Below are 20402 nucleotides of genomic sequence, written 5' to 3' on the forward strand. Positions count from 1 at the left end.
GCCAACAAATTAGAAAATCTAGAAGAAATGGACAAATTCCTAGAAATACAAGAACAACCTACACTGACTCCAGAAGAAATAGATCTCAACAGACAAATTACAAGTAAAGAAACTGACTCAGTAATCAAAAATCTCCCAACAAAGAAAAGCCCAGGACAAGATGGCTTCATAAGTGAATTCTATCAAACATTCTAATAATTAACACCAATCCTGTTCAAACTCTTCCAAAAAATTGAAGAGAGAATACTACCTAACTTACTCTATGTGGCCAACATCACCCTAATACCAAAGCCAGATAAAGATATCACAAGAAAAGAAAATTACAGATCCATATCTCTTATGAATTTAGATGCAATAATCATTAACAAAACACTAGCAATCAAATATGACAGCCCATTAGAAGAATTAAACACTATGATCAAGTAGGATTCATCTCAAATATGCAAGGGTAGTTCAACATAAGGAAAGAAATTAATGTAATATACCACATTAACAGAATGAAGGGGAAAAAAACATGATCATGTCGATGCAGAAAAGGCATTTGAAAAAATCCAACACTCCATCTTGATAAAAAACACTTAGAAAATGAGGAATAGAAGGAAGTTTCCTCAACATGATAAAGGGCATATATTAAAAGCCCACAACTCACATGATACTCAAGGGTGAAAGACTAAAAGCATTCCTTTTAAGATCAGGAACAAGACAAGGATGCCCACTGTCACCACCGTTATTTAACATTGCACTGGAAGTTTTTGCCAGAGCTATTATGCAAGAAAACAAAATGAAAGACAACCAATTATGCACAAATGGAAAAGCCAATTATAAAATTTATTTGGAAGGACAAGGGGCCTCAAATAGCCTAAAACATCTTGGGAAAAAAAGAACAAAGTTGGAGGACTCACATTTTCGGGCTTTAAAACATATTACAAAGCTACAGTGTTCAAAACATCATGTTATTGGCACAAGGACAGATATATTGACAAAAGGAATACAATTGAGAGCTCAGAAAAAGACTCACAGATCTATGACCAACTGATTTTTCACAAGACTGCCAAGTCCACTCAACTGTGAAAGAATGGTCTTCTCCACAAACGATGCTGGCAAAATTGTATATCCATATGCAAAAGAATGAAAGAGCAACGCTGTCTCACACTACATACAAAAATTAACTCAAAATGCATCAAATACCTAAATATAAGAGCCAGGACTATAAAATTCCTAGGAGAAAATATAGGGAAGCATCTTCAGGATCTTGTGTTAGGCAATGGCTTCTTAGACTTTATACCCAAAGCACAAGCTACAAAAGAAAAAATGGATAAATGGGACCTCCTTAAAATTAAAAACTTTTGTGTCTCAAAAAACTTTGTCATGAAAGTGAAAAGACAACCTATTCAATGGGAGAAATACTTGGAAACCACATATCTGATAAGGGTTTAATGTCTAGAATATATAAATAAATCCTACAACTCAACAATAAAAAGACAAAAACCTAATTTTAAAGAGGGCAAAAGATTTGAATAGAGTTTTGTCCAAAGAGGCTATACAAATGGCTAAAACGCAAATGAAAAGATGTTCAACATCACTGACTATTAAGGAAATGCAAAACAAAACCACAATGAGATATCATTTCACACCCACTAGAATGGCCACTATTAAAAAAAAGAAAAATAACAAGTTTTGGAGAGTATGTGGAGAAACAGGAATGCTCATTCATTGTTGGTGAGAATATAAAATATTGAAGACACCATGGAAAGTTCCTCAGAAAATTAAGTATAGAATTACCATATGACCCAGCAATCCCACTTCTGGGTATATACTCAAAATAATTGAAAGGAGGGATTCGAACAGATATTTTCACACTGATGTTTATAATCTTTTTATTCACAATTACCAAAAGACAGAAGCAGCCCAAATGTCCATCAAGAGATAAATGGACAAGCAAAATGTGGTCTCTACATATAATGGAAAACTGTGCAGTCATGAAAAGGAACGAGGTTCTGATGCAGGTGACAACATGGATGAGCATTAAAGACTTCAGGTTGAGTGAAATAAGCAAGACACAAAAGGATAAATATTGCGTGATCTCACTGATATCAAACAATTAGAATAAGCAAATTCATAGAATCAAGTTACCAGAGGCTGGGGAGGGGTAGGAAAGGAGGAGTTAAAGCTTAGTTGGCATAGAATTATTGCTGGGGTGATGGAAGAGTTCTGGTATTGGATAATAGTGGTAGCTGCACAATATTGTGAATGTAATTAACACCACTGAACTATAATCCAAAGGCGGTTAACGGGGGAAGTTTTAGGTTGTATATGTTACTATAATAAATATTTTCTAAAAATCAAGTCTTGAAATTTAAAAAATCAGAAAAGAAAAAACATCTCACCTGATGCTTCTGTTATATTTTCTTTTGCCAGTTTCACATCTAATTAGCAATGTACATGAACTTGATGTTGTGATTTTGTGTTTAGATAATGATTCAAATCTATTAAACTATTCTTTCACAGTAGATATTGTCAACTGAAAATCCAGCAGATTCTTTTTATAGAAACATAATTTGATCTGCAATGTTGTGGAACATGTTTTTCCAGCTATTTAGCTTCAAGTTTATGCTAATTATCAGGCATTATCTCACAACTTCTGTGGCAAACAGGAACATTAAATTCTAGCTGCCCCTAGAAGCTTTCCTTGATGACCAGTCAATAAAATTCCTATAGCACTCACTGCCTATTCTACTCATGAAAGTTTTGTGTATTTTTTAAAAATCTTGTGCTATACAAATTTTATTTTACATATTTCCTTACCTCCCCATACTACAGAAAAGTCTTAGAAAGGAATAAGCAGGAATTAATATTTTTGCAAACTTACTGAGTGCCAGCCTGGACTAAGTGCTTTAAATACATTTTATTATGGCAAAGACTGGTTCTTATTAGCAGTTCTATCTCCTAATAGACCTAAACCAGTGCCCAGAAAATAATAGGTGTTTGTTAATATTATAGCTAAACAGTCATGAGTGTATTTCTTTCTTAAATAGTTTCCCTCTAAGTGAAACAATAGCTTCCTTATTATCACTATCATTACTTTAAGTTGCTAGTATTAACAACAAAAGTTTCTTGTTAATTGAGAAATGTGGGCAATTTGGGTGTTTTGTGTGTTGTTTTATTTTTATTTTTTTGAGAATTACAAAAAGTCAATAGACATATTAGACAATAATCATTTAACAACATTCATTACTCCTTCTACTTTTATCTCACTTATTCTGCTAATGAGACATAGATTAGTTTGTATATGAAACCCAAAAGTATAGATCAAACTTCTTCATGTGTACATGAAATGAGACTAATAATAACAACAATTACTGAATGATTATGTGTCAGGTACTGAGCTAAGTGTTCTACCTGCACAATTTCATTTAATCACAATCCATGAGATTGATGGTATTGTCATCCTCATTTTAATGATGAGAAAAATAAGGCTTAAAGAAGTTAAGTCAGACAAAATGCAAAGCCTGAATTCTTATCCACTTATAGCCACAATGAAGGAATCTGAGAATTGAGTCCCCAAGATTGGCAGGAGTGAATTATTTACCTACCTCAAGAACTTTAGCAGCAAGGTCAAGATTGGAAATAGGAGCTACGATAGTGAGAATGACCTCTCATTGGAAATACTTCCCAAAACATTATTTCGCTTAAACTCCACAACCAGCCTGTAAGATCTTGTTATTCCCATTTCACAGATGGGAATGGCTCAAGGTCCCACTGTGAGGAAGTCACAAAGACAGATACACACCCAGGTTTTGTAGATTCAGTTCCAACAAGTTCAAAGATATGGTGTCAGAGATCGCAAATTTGTCTCTCGTGGTGCCATATTTGTGGTGAACTAAACATACCCATCTTCAGTGCAGACAATGTGTCTGTCTCAGGTGTATGTCAGGCAAATTAATTACTGATCTCTATCTTTAATAAAATAAAACATCTGTCTTTAGTATATGTATTCTTTTATAACCTATGTTTTCTTTTTTCTTCTACTTGGATATCAACAAAATGCCAAAAGAAACAGTTAAAATGTTTAAAATTCTTTTAATTTTTGGTCCATCTATATGCTTTAGCATACATTTTAGAAAATCGGTTAGTTGCTTGAAAATCAAGTAGACATATAAATGGTTTCAGCTTAATTGTTCCATACAATCCCAACCTGCTACTCAGCATGAACTGTTTTAAACTCTCCAATTGCTCTCCAAACTCTCTTCTGTGCTAAGACCTTACTTGTTCTGGGCCCTGTCTACCCATGGAAGAGACCATTGTATTTGTGCTCCCAAGTATTCTATTTGCTTCCCTACTTGTCCCAGTCTTCTATGTAGTTAGATTGGGAACTTGCAACACTTTGGAACAATGAACTGTGTATAAATCACTATAAGATTCATTTTAACCTCATTTTAGAAATGATGGAATAGAAGCAAAGAGTTTAAGCAATTTGCTTGAGATAGCGTGATGAGCCAGGATTCTAAGCCAGACAAGTAGGCTCCAGATTCTAATAACAGCAGGGCCTTGTCATCTTCTTTGCTAATCATCTCCCTACACCTGGAATAGTGCCTGGTTTTATGGTATTTCCTTGTGTTCAATTGGTGTGCCACTTGTGTACATTTACATGTTCCCAAAAAAGCAATAATCATAGATGAACTGGAAGTCTGCTCTGCTGTACTATCACACATCATAGTATTATTTTAAATTTTACATAGGCTTCTAATTTCTAGCTTTTGTATTTTCAAATACCCTTCTATTACATTGTCTTCCTAGTCTTCCGGCCAAAAACATCTCTTGGAATTCTTGCCCTGCTCTGACACAAAGATAGTCCCATTGTCCATGACTGATAAAGAGGAAGGAACAGGGAGTCAGTGACATTGTGCATGAGGGATATTCACAAAGGCAAGTAAAGGAACACTTGGGAGAAGGACAGCTGCTCTTTTATCCTAGACTACACTATATTTAAGGTACCTCTACACTGAGGCACCAGTATTCCCATAACAATCATCAAAGCTCCTTGGATTTCTACAACACCCAAGTGAGCATAATTTGATATAAAACAGATATTATAGTTCTACTTTTGGGGAAAGTAGAAACAAGGGCAAAAAGTGACTGCCAGTATATTAGGTTAGATAACCCAGAGAAGCAGATCTCAGTGTGGTCTCTAGATCTCATCCCTTGACATCTTAGTTTTCCAGGGCTGCTATAACATACACCACAGACAAGGTCGCTTAAGAACAGGAATTTATTGTCTCAAGTTTTGGAGGCTAGAAGTGCCAAATCAAGGTGTTGAAAGGATCACACTTTCTCTGAAGTCTTTGGTGTCCTGTTGGTAGCTTGCTGACAATCCACAACTCAATCTCTACCTCCATCACGTGGCATTTTTCTCCTGTCTCCTACTCTTATGTCCAAATTTCCCCTATTTATAATGACTCCAGTCATGTTGGATTAAGGCCTCACCTTAACTAAATAACATCTTCAAGAATCCTATTTACAAACAGGTTCACATCCACAGGACCAAGAATTAGGACTTGAACCTGTCTTCGTTAGGGAATGATTCATTCTTACCATCCTTGAGGTGACCTTACATTAACTCAAATTTTCCAAGAATCCTTTGAAAGAAGAACAGAAGACATATATGGAATTGTTAGACAAGAATTTGCATGTTTTCCCTGGGTGAAGACTAGGAGTGGGAAAAGGTTTCAGGCTAATTGATGCACAGTTGTTTATAAACACCAGTTTTCCCTTGTATATATTCAGCTTCAGTGTTAATAAGAAAATATATTTCTAATAAATATTTGTCATCACAAGTAGAAAGATGAACCCAGTCTCATGTTTTCAATAGGGATTTGTAGATTAACCTTTTCTCCAGCTTTCCCAAATATGCCTCCTTGTTTTCCAAACAAGGAGACATTGATAACTGGGGAGATTAAAACAAAGAACTGGGTAAGTGTGGATCAGCCCTTCTGCACTCGCTGTTTCAGATCTACAGACAGGAAGCCTTCAGTCAGGCAATGGAGAACCGTTCAGACCCAGCTGAAAAAAAAATTTTAAATCACCAAGGGAAGGTTGACTAACTAAAAATCTATACAGCGGCTTTGTTTTCGGGCCTACATCCCTTTCCAGACACCAGCCCCATAACTTGTATTGGCTTCTCACCTTCTGTCTTTGCCACTGGCCTTCTTTCTCCTCCAGATCCTAAGCTTCACATGGTTAACACATACGGGTCCATGGCCCAAACTTCCTTCTTGGAGGGCCTTTTCCCTCTATCTCAACTAGTAGAGTTAGCAGATGTAGGCAGTAATTCTGAGTATGTCTTCTTTACCTATTTCTGGTGGGCCATTCCAAAGCATATGCTTTATATATACAGTAGAAAACAACAAAGGAAACATCCTAAGGAAACATCAGAGCTACATACTCAAATCCGGCCTTAATAGTTGACCATTTGATCCCAATCTAACTGAATTTGCCTATTTCTGTATTGGTTCCAAAACTCAGAGAGAATATGTGGGTAGAAGCAATGATCCCCAACCTCTTCAAACTTCAACAACAAGATTCTTTGAATAGTAATCAGAAAAAAAAAGCATGAAAAGCTGAAACATCTATCTTGTCATACTAAAGAAAAAAAATTATCAAATCCAAGTTTCTCTAGGTCTCCCTAGGTACAAAGTTTTCTTCTTGATCACATCAGGTACAGGGAGATGCCTTCATTCTAGCTGATGTTTACTTCATTACTGAACTCACAGAATCTTTGAACTGAACTGTGGACAACTGAGTATCTTGCTCAAGGTCCCAGAGTCATTTGTTGATAGGTTTGAAATAGGAACCTAAGTGTCAGTGGGTATTCTTTCCATTATATTCCACTCCCACCTACTGCTTTTGGTGAGCTGATACTATATATCTTCATTTCTTTGGTAATATATGAACAGAGATGTTTTGTGATGGTAAGTAGATAATAGGACAACAGTATAGCACATGAAGCAAAATTGGAGAAAACAAAAATCAGCCCTCTTTTCATTTTACTGGTGAGGCAACTGAGGGCCCTAGGAATGGCCTGATTCAGCTATACACTGCCCCTGGATCTTAGATCGTTGCTCTTTCCGACACAGAAATGCCCTTTCTAAGCATCACAAGCCAAAACTAAAATGTTATTTCTTTCTGATTGACCAGTAACAGAGAAAATAGTAGACATTTAATTTCCTAAATAAAAGGATAGGCAATAAACTACTATAATTCTCAGGTAGCTTTCTACAGAGACTATTTTATTGATTGATTTAAATTAAATTCCTCCTAAAAGTTACTATGTACCTTTTTAATAAGATTCCCCACCCTAGCATAAATGATATTTAAAATACCAACCTCATTTCTTTGGTGGAAAACAACCCAATGATAAATGCTGATGAAAACCATTCGTTATGCAAAACCAGATTAAGTTGTTTCAGCAAGAAGACAGGGACTATTTAATGAAGCACATCTCAACAATAAATAATAACAATAATAAAGCAGAATTTACTGCTTTTGTGCTCTGTTGGACATTTGTCACACATCTCAGAGCATTGGAAATTAAAATTAGAAATATTTAATTAAGTTAATGCATAAGATAAAAGTAAAAAAAAACATTTAAAAGAGGTAAAATTACATTTTGGTCAATATAATTTTTTAAAATATGCTCATTTCTAATGCTAATATTTGAACTGAATAAGCGTCACACTTACTACACATGCATGTGGTGTCTCTGCTGAATAATAATGTGAATATCAAGACTCCTACATGGTTATAATGGTTTGGAAAGAATTTACTCCAGAGACCGTGGTTTATTATTGTCACAGAAAATGATGGGGTGAATGAAGTGCTGACCTGCCCAAGAATTGCCACAATGTGTGGGTCCCAGGTTTGAGAGTCAAGTTTTTAGAAGGATGGACTAAAATAATTCATGCTGCACAGTGAAAAGACCACCACAGAGACCAAGTCACCTCCCAAGGGATGAATCCCAGGTGGGACCTATTGTTAATGCTCCCCCTTCTCCTCTAAAGTGCAAATCACCCACCCAGACTGGAAGTTTCTTAGGAAAAGGGACGACATATTCCTGAACCACTCTGTGCCTACTACAACTTAGATGAAGTTGTCAATTTATGGATGCAGTCCTGCAGCATCCTGTCTCTTCCCTTCTGACTTTGTCTCTTTCTTACCAACCTCTGCTAACTCTCTCCTTTTCTACCTCTTCTACTTTCTAGATTCTCTAAGCTTTGCTCTCAATATAAACTCTGGAAGAGGAAGGGCTGTGTCTGTCTTTGTTTTTGATGTATCTATAGTCCAATACTCAGAAAGTTCTCATACTTACTGAATAAATTGTTTATTGGATACTATTGAAATATATAGAAAAAGGTAATGAGACCCTTGGATTATGATTAATGTCTCAGACTATGGTGTTAGGCAGATCCAGGTACAAATCCTGGACTTATTGAATGTGTGACCCTCAGGAAGTTACTTAACCCTTCCGCAGTGGAATTACAGTGTGTCAACTGGGCTTAACTGGAAGGACATCTCCCAGAATTTTGCTCCATGTGTGGCCCAGATTAGAGTTTTCTCAAAAGAGAAATTTGCTCCACATTTGGAGGGCAGAATTGAAGCAGTGGTCATTTTTATGCTATGAAGTTCAGAATAGGACCAGATGTTGTTGCTACTCCTGCACATTGTCACTGACCTGCTGCCTCATCTTATGGTGCAGGACAGCAGGCAGGACTGCATCTCACCAAGCTCCCACCATACCTCCTACTCCAGTGGCTCTGAATCTGAGCCAGGTGCCTATGCAGCCACATGGGAAAAGGTACCTGCTTCTGCAGACAACCTGCTTCATAGAGGTTAGGGACAGTGAGAGACAGAATCCAGCGTGTTCTCAAGGATTCTGTCCTTGCTAATACCCACTTCATGTTCATCTTTGCTTTCCAATTACCTTCTCTGCTGACTTCAGGCCCAACGCAAGCAATAGCTCCATAGAGACTGCTTAACCAACTCCCACAGCTGTGTAAATCTAGTATCTAGAATATATCCCTGATTTTTTACCACTCACAATGGTTCTGCTTCTCTGATTTAACCCTAACCGATACAGAATTTGATAGCAGAAGTGGTTACTGGGAAACTAAGTGTTAAAGATGGGCTCTCACAATTGGTTCTGAATTATGTGGAATTAGCAGCTCTCTGATCTGATTAGTTTTAAAGGTATTAATGACCTTTCTTGTAGAAAAGGGGGCATTGGTAGTGAGCGGCACGCAATGTAAAAACAGTAAAATTATCGTCTGTAGACACCCATATTCAAGTGCCCAGAGAAGGCAATGCTCTTGGTAAACAATATTTTCTGTCATAGAAAATTTTATTGAAAACAGAAAGTATAATGGGGTTTGTCAGTTAGTCCTACATGTGCTGTAGAACTTGGGGAAAGAAAATTAAGAGCTCAGGGTTTTAAATTTCCAATCACAATATGGGTGAGGGGCTGTACATATTCTACAACTACCCTAAAATGAACCCATATGTTCTAGTTTGCTAATGCTGCAGAATGCAAAACACCAGAGATGGATTGGCTTTTATAAAAAGGGGGTTAATTTGGCTACACAGTTACAGTCTTAAGGCCATATAGTGTCCAAGGTAACACATCAGTAATCGGGTACCTTCACTGGAGGATGGCCAATGGTGTCCGGAAAACCTCTGTTAGCAGGGAAGGCACGTGGCTGGCATCTGCTCCAAAGTTCTGGTTTCAAAATGGCTTTCTCCCAGGACGTTCCTCTCTAGCAAGCTTGCTCCTCTTCAAAACGTGACTCGCAGCTGCACTGAGTTCCTTCTCTTTGAGTCAGCTCATTTATATGGCTCCACTGATCAAGGCCCACCCTGAATGGGTGGGGCCACGCCTCCATGGGAATATCTCATCAGAGTCATCACCCACAGCTGGGTGGGGCACATTCCAAGCAAATCTAATGAGCACCAAAACGTCTGCCCCACAAGACTCCATCAAAGATAATGGCGTTTGGGGGACACAATACATTCAAACTGGCACACCATATTTCCTGGGTAGCTGCAGGGCCCAAGATTTCTGAAAACCAAACATAAAAGCCAATCTTGCAAGTGGCAGAAATGCAAAACAAATTGAATTTACAACTTCTCACAATCTCAAATTTTAAAGTCATGGCATTGATTGGGAAGGAGCTCTGAAAATTGGAATAAGGAAATATGAGCAGATTCTCATGAAGCTGGACTCTTCTGCCAGTAGAAGCAGCATCTCTTCATGTCTGAGAATGTTAGTTTCCCTCTGCCTGAGGTACTTGCCTTGACCAAAACTCCCGATCCTTCTCAGGGATTACCCCACCATGTCTTATTGCTTCTAGACCTATAACCAGATGTAAGTCCCTCTAGGCCTTAGAGGGTAAAGTAAAAATTGTGACCTTTGAGAAAGTGCTGGCAGTGCTTCTGCCCAAATCACAATCCACAGACTTACAGAATTCACTGCCATGCTATTTCAAACAGCATTGCTTCTGATCAAGAAACTCATTCTACAGCTAATTAAGGACAGCAACAAGCTCACACTAATGGAAGTCATTGGTCCTACCAATTTCCCATCACCCTGAAGATCTAACCTGAAAAGTCTCCATTGCTCCTATAAGATGAAGTAAATGCAGAGCAGACTTGGACTCAAAAGAGGAATAAGTTTTCACATTATACCAAAATAAACAATGGGTGTAAAAATGTAACCTATCAATTGCAAAGAACATATAAGAATATATAATATGAACTATTATTGACCATTCCAGCTGTCCAAAAATGGATAGATCTGTCTAAAAGGTGGTGCATGTCCCATTGCTAGAAGAGTTCAAGTAGTTCCCTTAAGGGATGTGGCAGAGGGAATCCTGCACTGGATGCTTTCATGAGGAGATTTCTAAAGTCCCTTCCAATACTGGAGAGGTGAGGATATTGGAACCTAAATTAACACTCCAAACCTATCTACTGCTTTTATGAAAGATTTGAGTGTATGTAATGGGGCTTGTTCTAATTGTGTTCTCAATTCCAGAAAGTCATTTCTAATGAGAACTTGAAGACATATTTTATTTTTAATTTTTAAAACAATCATAAAATCCTTTAGCGGAAAAATTATGAGTACTTAAAAACCCACGTGGTATAAGGAAAATATATAGACTTTGGTGAGAGGCAGAGCAGCACTTACTAGTTGTGTGACCCTAGACAGGTTACCTAACGGAGAGTATTTGTCTCATCATCTGCAAAACAAAAGTCACAATCCCTGTGGACTTTCTGGGAGAATTACATGGTTAACATCATAAACTCTCAGTACTCAGTGGCTGCTCAATACCTTCTGTTATTGTTTCTGTTCTTATAAGGAGCAAATAAAAATAAATATCTTGTGATTTGTTTTTGTATTGAGGAAACACAAAACACCTTGAAAAGAACAATTATGATCCTGGACTTGTGACAAGATTTTTTTTTCTCCCAAGTATTTTTCATGACAATTTTTCCTTGGAGATGGAGGAAATGACATAGGAGAAAACACTTTTCATCCAGAATACTAGACAGTATTACATATTCTTGAATTGAAGCTTTTGAGTCTCACTTCTTAGAAAATAATGTTTGTTCTGAGTACTAACTCAAGAATAGACTCATGGTAAAGAAGCCTGCTATAAATGATCACTTTTAGGACCCCTGCAACTGCCACGTTTCTGGAACAATGTTTAACATCATAAAGGATCCTATGTCAAGATTTAAAATATGGGAAAAATTCATAGTTACCTGTTAAAATCTTGCAACATATTTCTATCAAGTCAAATACACAAGCAGAAGGTATCCTTTAGTTAAATGCTAAGCTTCCTTTAAGGAAGAAAATAGTTGCAAACTTTTCCCATCACATACACACAAAAGAGTAGAATTTAATCTGAGTGCTTTTCAATTCTCTGAAAAACACCATACATGTGTAAAGTATATCAGCACTGTCTGGAAATGGATGACTCAAGTTATGGTGTAGTGAGCTCTCTAACAGAGGTTAAAATATAAATATAAAATCTTTCTGAGGAAGAAGACTCGACTGCCAGATTTCTTCAGATCACAATTTGAAATGTCCAATCGGTTGTGTTTAAATTGTCCTAAATCCAATCTATGGATTACTATCTTTCATTAACTGTACTTTGATGTCACTGCTTTGGTAAACAAGCAGCCCACCTTCACTTTTCAAGACACTTTTACCTCCTTATTGTCCCAGCTTCTCAAAACACTGACCACTGCTTACTCAAACCAGGAGTGACTTAATTTTTAGGGTTTAGGGTGGGTTTTTTTTTCCCCCAGAATCCCCAGAATATGCTGTAAGCAGTTGATTTAAGTGTAAATACATTCCTTCTAAATGAAAGCTTTTAATGCAGTCGACATACTTGCTCCCAACATGATGGGATCTAGAGATTTAAGAAAATACTGGGAAATACACCTGTAAAACATAAAACAAATGCATGCGTCACTTCCATCACTCTGGGAGGAAACTAGAGGTGTTCCAGTCCCACCCCCTTATGTTACTGATAAGGAAACAACCAGTTGGCCAGAGGCAGAGCTGAAACTAGAACCTAAGAGTTCCAACTCTTAGTTCATCTTTCTCACGTACACACACCTTGATTTCACTTGAATTTCCTCCCTTTGCTTGATAAAGAGTGAAAGCACTGGTTTTGCAGTTGACTGATTTAATTCGGGGAGTGGAGGTGGGAGGATGCCTCCAAGGCAGCGTGATGACTGGTCACACACACGGTTGGGCTCGTTCATGCGGGACGTGGGAGTGCAGGGGATCCCTGAAGGAAAAAGCACAGGGGTGGGGGAAACATATTATGAATTGACCGTGGGAAAAGCCTATATTTACAGAGTGGGAGGAGGATGAATAACATTAATTGCCATTTTGGCCTTCATCCCCAAAGTGCTCAGGACTGGTTTTTCAAGTATAAAGATCCTAGACAAGGTACAACAGGGCATGGCACATTTTCTTGCCTCCCATATCTGTGGTTTGCACCCCACCTGCCACAGACTAGCCCTGTGTTTATTAGGCCTGAAAGTATGGGCAGTATCTGCCCTAGCACATTTCACGAGGTGAAAATATGTCACTCTTTTTACGGAAAAGCTAATAATGTATCACTATCACAGTGTTTCTGTATTATTTATTTACTTAATATTGTCTTTAAATTGACACTTGAACTTCTATATTTGCTTATCCAATTCTAAGAAATTAAAATCTGTCAAATCATAGTCTTGATGTACAGGCATATTTTTTTTCCTAGGTTACAGTAAATTTCTGTTAAAAACAATTAACATGTTTGAAGTTCCTTCATGTACTACCAAAAATCATCTCAATTGTCATCAGTGGGAACATTGGGAACCACTGCATTAATCAAACCAAAGTATGCTGTGGAGCACAAGTGACACACTTGCCAGAAGGAAAAGGCAAATGGTACTAAAGGATGTTAAACGGAAATGCTTGGGCCACACTGTGCAACTATTTGATGAAAAGGCGGGAATTGAAATGAAAGTAATTCTTGGAATAAACTCATCTGCCATGCATAAACAAAATAAATTGGAGGTTAAAGGGCCTAGATTTGAGAAAATCTGTTATATAAATAATAACCACGCCAGAGAGTGACATCCTGTACTTAAACTGATGGGTTAAAGATAGAGGGAATGGATGATGATTCTATTATAGTCAGAAAAAATAGACAAGAATCTGTAGACAGAGGAAAAGAAAGCTGAAAGAGGAGACAAAGGTAAGAATGATGGCAGGTTTTCAAAAATGGGTGACTGCTAATGTCATTGGTAGTGGATATGGGAAGTTTGAAATAAGACAGTCAAATGAAAAGATCCAATAGGCTTTTATTTAGTGATATTGTTCAAAGGGGTAGAACTGACAATATTAATTTGCAAGCCATCTGCAGAGTTTCTCAAACTTGCATGGACGTTAAGAAAACTAAAAATTACAAGTATCTAGGCCATACCCCAGACTAATTAAATATGAATCTCTGGGACAATGGCATTAATATTTGTATCAGGTAAAGATTCTAAGTATGGAAAATTCTAGACCTATAAAAAACTTCAAGCCAAACATCTTAATTGTATACATTCTACAAATGGAAGAGATTTAAAAATAAAAGGCAAAAGAAAGAAAAGGAAAATGACCCAATTTTCTAGAGCATTTTCTACATGGAAGTAAATGAAATAAAGGACATGACTATATTAATGGTGACTTTATTTGGGTAGAATTTCTAATTTTTCTTCCTTGTTTTCTGAACTTTCCACATTTTTACGACAATTTTTTCTACATTTTATTCAGCACTTTGTTTCAGTTGAGAAGTTACTCAGAGTATTCAGACTGGATAATCACTTTTCATAAGAAAAAAGTTGACATTTATCTACGTGCACATTGCCAAGTTTGTTTTTCTCAATTGTCAATGCTTCTAAATCACAAGGCCTCATGAGAGAGCTCTCTTTTTTTCCTTTATAGATTTTTTAAAATGTTTTCTTTACACCTATTTGGATGTGTTCCATACCTAATACTTTCAATTTCCCTAACACACAAGATGAAGATGTTTTTAACTCAGAGAATTTTAATATTCAGTCTTCATTTGCAATGTTTTTAAAACAAATATAAAAGCAGCCAATGAAAAATTTTAAACAATTTTCAGATATTTGTTGTTGTTGTTTTAAGGTTTTTCTGATTACTTCCCATTGACTAGGAAAGGAATAAACTTTTAAGAGGAAGTCCCATCCTAAATTGAGCTTTGCCCATCAAGAGGAGTGACTGCATTTCTGTTCCTCCAATTATGCTAAATAATGATACTTGATATCCTCCTGAACTGGTTTTTCAGATGTAAATTTAGATTGGTAGAGTTAATCCATTAAAATTATTTTGTGCATAGATAGGGCTGTGACACTAGCAAATTTACCCATTCACCTGTATTCCCAGAACAACTTATCCCAGATATGTAAAATTATTTTTTTCCTAAACTCAGTAAAACATGTTAAGGATTTAACATTTTGTTCATTTTTGCTAGACAACAATGATGATAATAATAATGTCTTACATTTCCAGAGAGCTAACTATGAGGTAAAATGAGGAAACTGAGGCCCAGTAAAGTTAAGTAAGCCTGAGATTATATAACTTGTTCTAGAAAAGAAATAGATGATTTTTTTTAATTCTAAATTAAGTGGACAAGACCATCCACTAAGAAATCAACACAGAAAATTGTTCTAAATCCTAGAATATCAGAAATGATCTCCCATGAATTTGGTTTCATTTTTTCTTTCTTCGTGTCCTTTTAATCACTCCCTGTGGCCTGGGCCTCTCCTGCACCTGTATCTACAGAACAAGCTGCATGCGTCTTCCACAAGAGAGTCCCTCAAATATTTGAAAACAGTGATTATATCCCCTGTTGATCTCACTGCTTTCCAAGCCAAACAGCCTGGTTCATTTACCTGTTCTCACATAGACCTCCTCCCCCTCCTTGTCACTCTCCCCTGAACTCCTGGAGAAGTCTGCATCTTTTATTAAATCTGGTTTCTGAAAAAGTAAACATGACACTTCTAATGTAGTTTGACAAAACTAAGGGAAAAATAACTATTACCATCTTAGTGTTTGATACTTCATCTCTATTAATGCTAGTTTCCTATTGGATTATCTTCTGTCTAAATCCCTTTCTGAATTCATTGCTAATGCTCTCTATTAATAACCTCAAGTCGTCTTCATGGGCGCTGTAGCTGTAGCTAAGCCATACTGTCCATTCCCATGCCTATAAATTGATTTTGCTTCCTTTACTAGGAGTTGTATAACCTTCAAGTCCCTTTTAACTGTCAGAGTGGCCTAGACATGGTAAGAGAAAAGCAGATGGAACCAAGCACTACACAAATTTCATTGATCAAAGCTGAAAGGAAAGAGAGACCAAAATGAAGAAAGAACACAGTAAGAGAGAGAAGTAGCCGTTTGAGGTGAGAAAAATAATAGTTGCCAAAGGGACAAAGTTACAGAGTCCAGAGTGTAATTAAGGAAGTATAGAAAATTACTTGCAAAAGGGGTGGGATCATAGAAAACCACAAGAGCAAACTGGAACAATCAGGAGTATTTGTAGCTAAGAACTGTTTCCTAGGAGAAGAAATCTTAATACCCAGATATTTCCCATTTTTCATGTTAGCTTGATATGAATTAAATGTCTCACCTTCAGGGATCCAGGCTGATGATCTTAACTCAATCAAGATAAAAACTCTGCTCTAGAGTAGAATTTCTCAACCTTAACAGGATATCTGAATCATCTGGGGAATTTTAAAAATTGTTTTTTTCATTTGATTTCTTATGTGATTTTTAAAACTTTCCAAGTGGAATTTTCCTTCAAGTAATGTTTTCTTTTCAGTTTAAAGTTTAATTCAGTAGGGAATCATTATTAGACTCCTAGACTTAGTGAATTTTTCTGAAAGTCTGAATTTTTCATGATGTCACACAATAGATAATGCTTCTTTGATAGAGAATTCAACGCTTTGACTCCCAGCTCAAATGTTTCCATTCAGGATCTCTATGTCTAAACAGAGTCCCAAGTTCAAGCTCCCTACCGCTATCAACATAGTGAAGAAGAAAAAAAAAAAAAAAAAAGAAAGAAAGAAAGGAAAAGAAAAGAAAAAGAAAAAGAAAAAGAAAAACATGGATTTAAAATACTGAAAGGACATTATTGGTTACTAAGAAAAGCATAATATTCAGAAAAAAATAAGATGCCTTGCATGCAAATATTATACAAAAAGGTAATTTTCCAAGAAAATTATACCTTTGCTGACAAATAGATGCTGTTCTAGAATTCGCATTAAGTGTTTTTTTCCTAAACCATTTAAATTTAAATATTAAGATTTTCCAATGCAATTTTAAGAAACTGACAAAATTGTTTATAAAAATTGTTTATCTTTTTTTAAAAGAGCCAAAAACAACCAGTCATTTTGTGTCCTTATATAAAAAAAGAAAGTGTTTTTCTTTAACTTCTTCTTTTCATACTTGTGAAAAGTCTGCTCCCTATGTAAAACTGAGGGAATTTTTGATGGGTTGAAACAGTATTAAACTACAGTTTGAAAATAAATACATTTCAACACTGTAATGTAGTAAAAATGGGAACTGGTATAGAATTGGGGATATAAAAATGGCAAAAATTTAATCCTAACAAACAAATGAGAAACAGATCATTGTTTTCTGAGTCACTCTAAGCTTTGCCATCATTCATAAAGATAAAATGTTCAGCCCTTTACTTTAAACTACATAAATTAGTAGCTTGTGCATCCCCAGTGATCTTAAAAAAAAAATCAGTAGATTAATTTTGTTCAAATAAGTAAACTTAAAGAGATAAGGAGAGACATAAGAAGAGACTGGGAAGAAAAATGAAGACTAGCTATCAAGAGAATACTGGGGACTGAGAGATGCTAGGGAAGTTTCAAGGTGTTAGGAAATAGAGCAAATAGAAAAGAAGGATAAGAGGGATAAACAGGGATTTTCACATTTGAGAAATGCAAGTAGTGATCAAAACAAATGCTTACCTACTTTTGGTTGCTGGACTGGGCTTTCTTACAGGGCATTCCAAAAAGAAATTGGGCTGTGTGGGACCCTGGGTTCTAGCAGGATTATATAAATTAAATGCATAAAGCTTTTCTTGGTTTGGCCACTGGACTTCTTAGCCAACTACGCTCGTTCTAGCTCTAACAATTGCCAGCAGTTAACAGAGCCCACCATGTTCTCACATCCAAGTCTTTGTACTTGTCTAATATTTCTCTATCAACCTATATCACTCTTCTTCATCTCCTTTTTCACTAGGCTTAAGCCTCCAGTTTTTTCAAAGTCAGCCTCAATATTTATCCTACAGGAACCCTTCCTTCTCACCCCTTCTACAGTCTCAGAAGAAAATGCATATTCAGGAAACATTGCAAAAGCACATGTGTGCATCAGCACTCTGTACTTCAGTCTCAGCTCCTTGAGGGCAGGATGGTGAACAGCAAGAAAATGAACAATGTCCAAAGTGAACCAGGAGAAGCAAGGAAAAACCACGTGGCACCAAGAACTCGGAAGGGATGTAAAACTAAACTTTCTTTCACAGAATACACCAGTGGGAAATGATTCATGAAGAAGCTGACATCTAGTTTATAATGGAATTACTTGGCTTCATAAGGCTTTGAAGACTGTAAATGTACATGAAAATTCTCTCAAATTATCATACTTACTAAGCCAACTCCCAAAGATGGAATTGAGAAGTAAACAGAGAAAGCTTTGAGTTCATGAATTCTGACATTTCTGTACCTGAAAATATATCATTAAACACTTCCAGAAAAGATGGTGGCATGGTAGCAGACATCCAAATTCTCCCCTAGAAATTGAGTCGAATCACAAAGAAAAAACAAGAATAAGAAAAATCCTAAATCAGAATTCATATGGTCAAAGTCCACTGACAGATAATGAATCCACTTAAGTCGTCTTAAACAGAAAGATTTATTACATAATATTAGATGGCTAACAGAATCATTAGAAAACTGAATAAACAAACTCCAAATTTAGTTTTGAAAAATGACTTTGAGAAACACATTATGGTACCAAACTACCAAGGAAACTAGGGCTCTATATTCAGGAACCTACCTGTAAATGTTGGAAGCTACCACTCCATGATCAATACACCACCATAAAATAATTGTGTACACCAGGACGGAGCTTGCCAGCAGAAAAAGAAGAAGAAAAGCATGGCCTCCACTTCACTTCTGTCTTCCAAATCTCATGCAAGAGCATCTGAATGGTAAACCTAAATTTCATTTGGAATCCAAGCTGTGAATCTAGGAAATGCAGTGTTTTGTTTCTCAGCTCTTCATTACAGAAGGAAAAGACACACTAGAAATAGGTTAAAACAGATTATCTGCAGGGTACCAGCACAGACATCACACCTTACACAAATAAGATGAGGGAGACGGTGAATAAGAGAGCCCTCTATACACTTTTGTCTTTTTAAGTGAAGAAGAAATTATTTCCCAGGAGTCCTCAACCAATATCTTCCTATATTTAATTGTTCATAATGAGGCCACATGGTCACTTCTAACTGTAGGAGAGACTAGGGTAGTATTTATCATTTTCAGGCTCTATTATGGACAGATGGCTTCTGAAAGTAGGGAGGAGAGAAAGGGAATGACTGTTGAACAGACAACGAAGTGTGTAGTGTCCATCACCATGGAAACATATAATTAACTCCACAAAGTTGTAAAATTTTCCAAAACATTTGTGTTAATTCTCAAAAGATAAAAAATGATGTTAGCTTTTAAAATACACCCAGACAAAACTGAGGCTATACCAACAAAAATCCAAAAGGAATATGGTGGGAATGTGAAGGAAAGTGTGCGAGGCATGGCAATTGCTAAAACTACTATGAGTAAAATAGTCCCTTGCTCCCCCTGAGTTCTCTCTTTCCCTTGCTGGTAGGGAGTCTGGACTATACACTTAAATATATAATCCTTGACTTTGGGACTATTCAACAGATAGGAACAATTTCCTAGATGATGTACCAAGAACCATTCTGTGAGTTCAGCTTTTTCCTTATTCCCTTCCTTCACTCCTCACACCTTTCTCAGGCCATACCCAAACTCAATTACCACTTCTTTAAGTAATTTGGGCACTGAGCCTATACTATCTGTCAATGTAATTCACAAATACTACAAATAATTGAGGATGTTAAGTCTGGGGCTTACCCCCTTTGACAACTCCAAGGAGAGAAAGAATCAGGATGAAGAGTAGGCCAAGAACATAGTCAACACAGCAAAACTCCCCACTGTGGAGAGAAAAAGATATTTCATTGATTAATATCATCAACGACAAAACCCTTATTTACAGGTTCTGACTTTGAACCAAGGAAGAAGGAAGCTACTTGAATTGGAACAAATATTGCAGTTTCAATTAGAATTCTCATACCAGGGGAAGTAAGGAGAGAGCTACTTTGCCACAGAGCTACCCCAGAAAAGTAAAGGAGGGGACCAGTCAAACAAAGCTGTTCTGGCCCATTATCACCTATTAAACTCTTCTCACTCCACACTTGACCTCCCTACCCACATTTGTCAAGGATGAAAACTTAAAAGATGGTTGTGGGCACTGTCAAGTCCATGTTCCTTAGCCATCTCTCAAGGTTCTTGATCCTGTCCCATTCTCCATTCCCACAAGGAATCCCACATCAATTCCCTCCTCTATACTTCAAGCAAGGAAAGGAGTTAAATAAAGAAGGCAGAATTAAGAGTGGAGTCATGGAAAGAGCCCATCAATTTTGCTCATCGTTTCTTTTTTTTCATACTATTCTTTGAAGGGAAGAAGAGTTTTC

At 36.7% G+C, this 20402-nt stretch overlaps 1 protein-coding gene across 8 annotated transcripts in view; it reads right to left on the minus strand.

Annotated features, from left to right (window-relative positions):
- Positions 1 to 9964: 9964 nt before the first annotated feature.
- Positions 9965 to 20402, minus strand: part of LOC119529731 (afadin- and alpha-actinin-binding protein B-like) — a 48015-nt gene continuing 37577 nt past the window's right edge. For 2 of the 8 annotated variants that reach the window (XR_005215932.1, XR_005215931.1), the window contains exons 13-16: positions 19783 to 19862; positions 18689 to 18848; positions 18356 to 18422; positions 12718 to 12848 (exon numbers count right to left, since the gene is read on the minus strand). Coding sequence is in view for 2 of the 8 variants with exons in the window: in XM_037830381.1 (XP_037686309.1) it covers positions 10027 to 10108; positions 12674 to 12848; positions 19783 to 19862 (337 nt within the window). In the remaining 6 variants the exon portion in view is untranslated. Of the gene's footprint in view, positions 10109 to 12673; positions 12849 to 18355; positions 18423 to 18688; positions 18849 to 19782; positions 19863 to 20402 lie in introns of those variants that run through there. The other 6 variants (XM_037830381.1, XM_037830379.1, XR_005215933.1 and 3 more) reach the window with 5 other exon arrangements.

The sequence above is a fragment of the Choloepus didactylus genome, chromosome 3 (assembly GCF_015220235.1).
Source record: "Choloepus didactylus isolate mChoDid1 chromosome 3, mChoDid1.pri, whole genome shotgun sequence".
Taxonomy (NCBI): Eukaryota; Metazoa; Chordata; class Mammalia; order Pilosa; family Megalonychidae; genus Choloepus; species Choloepus didactylus.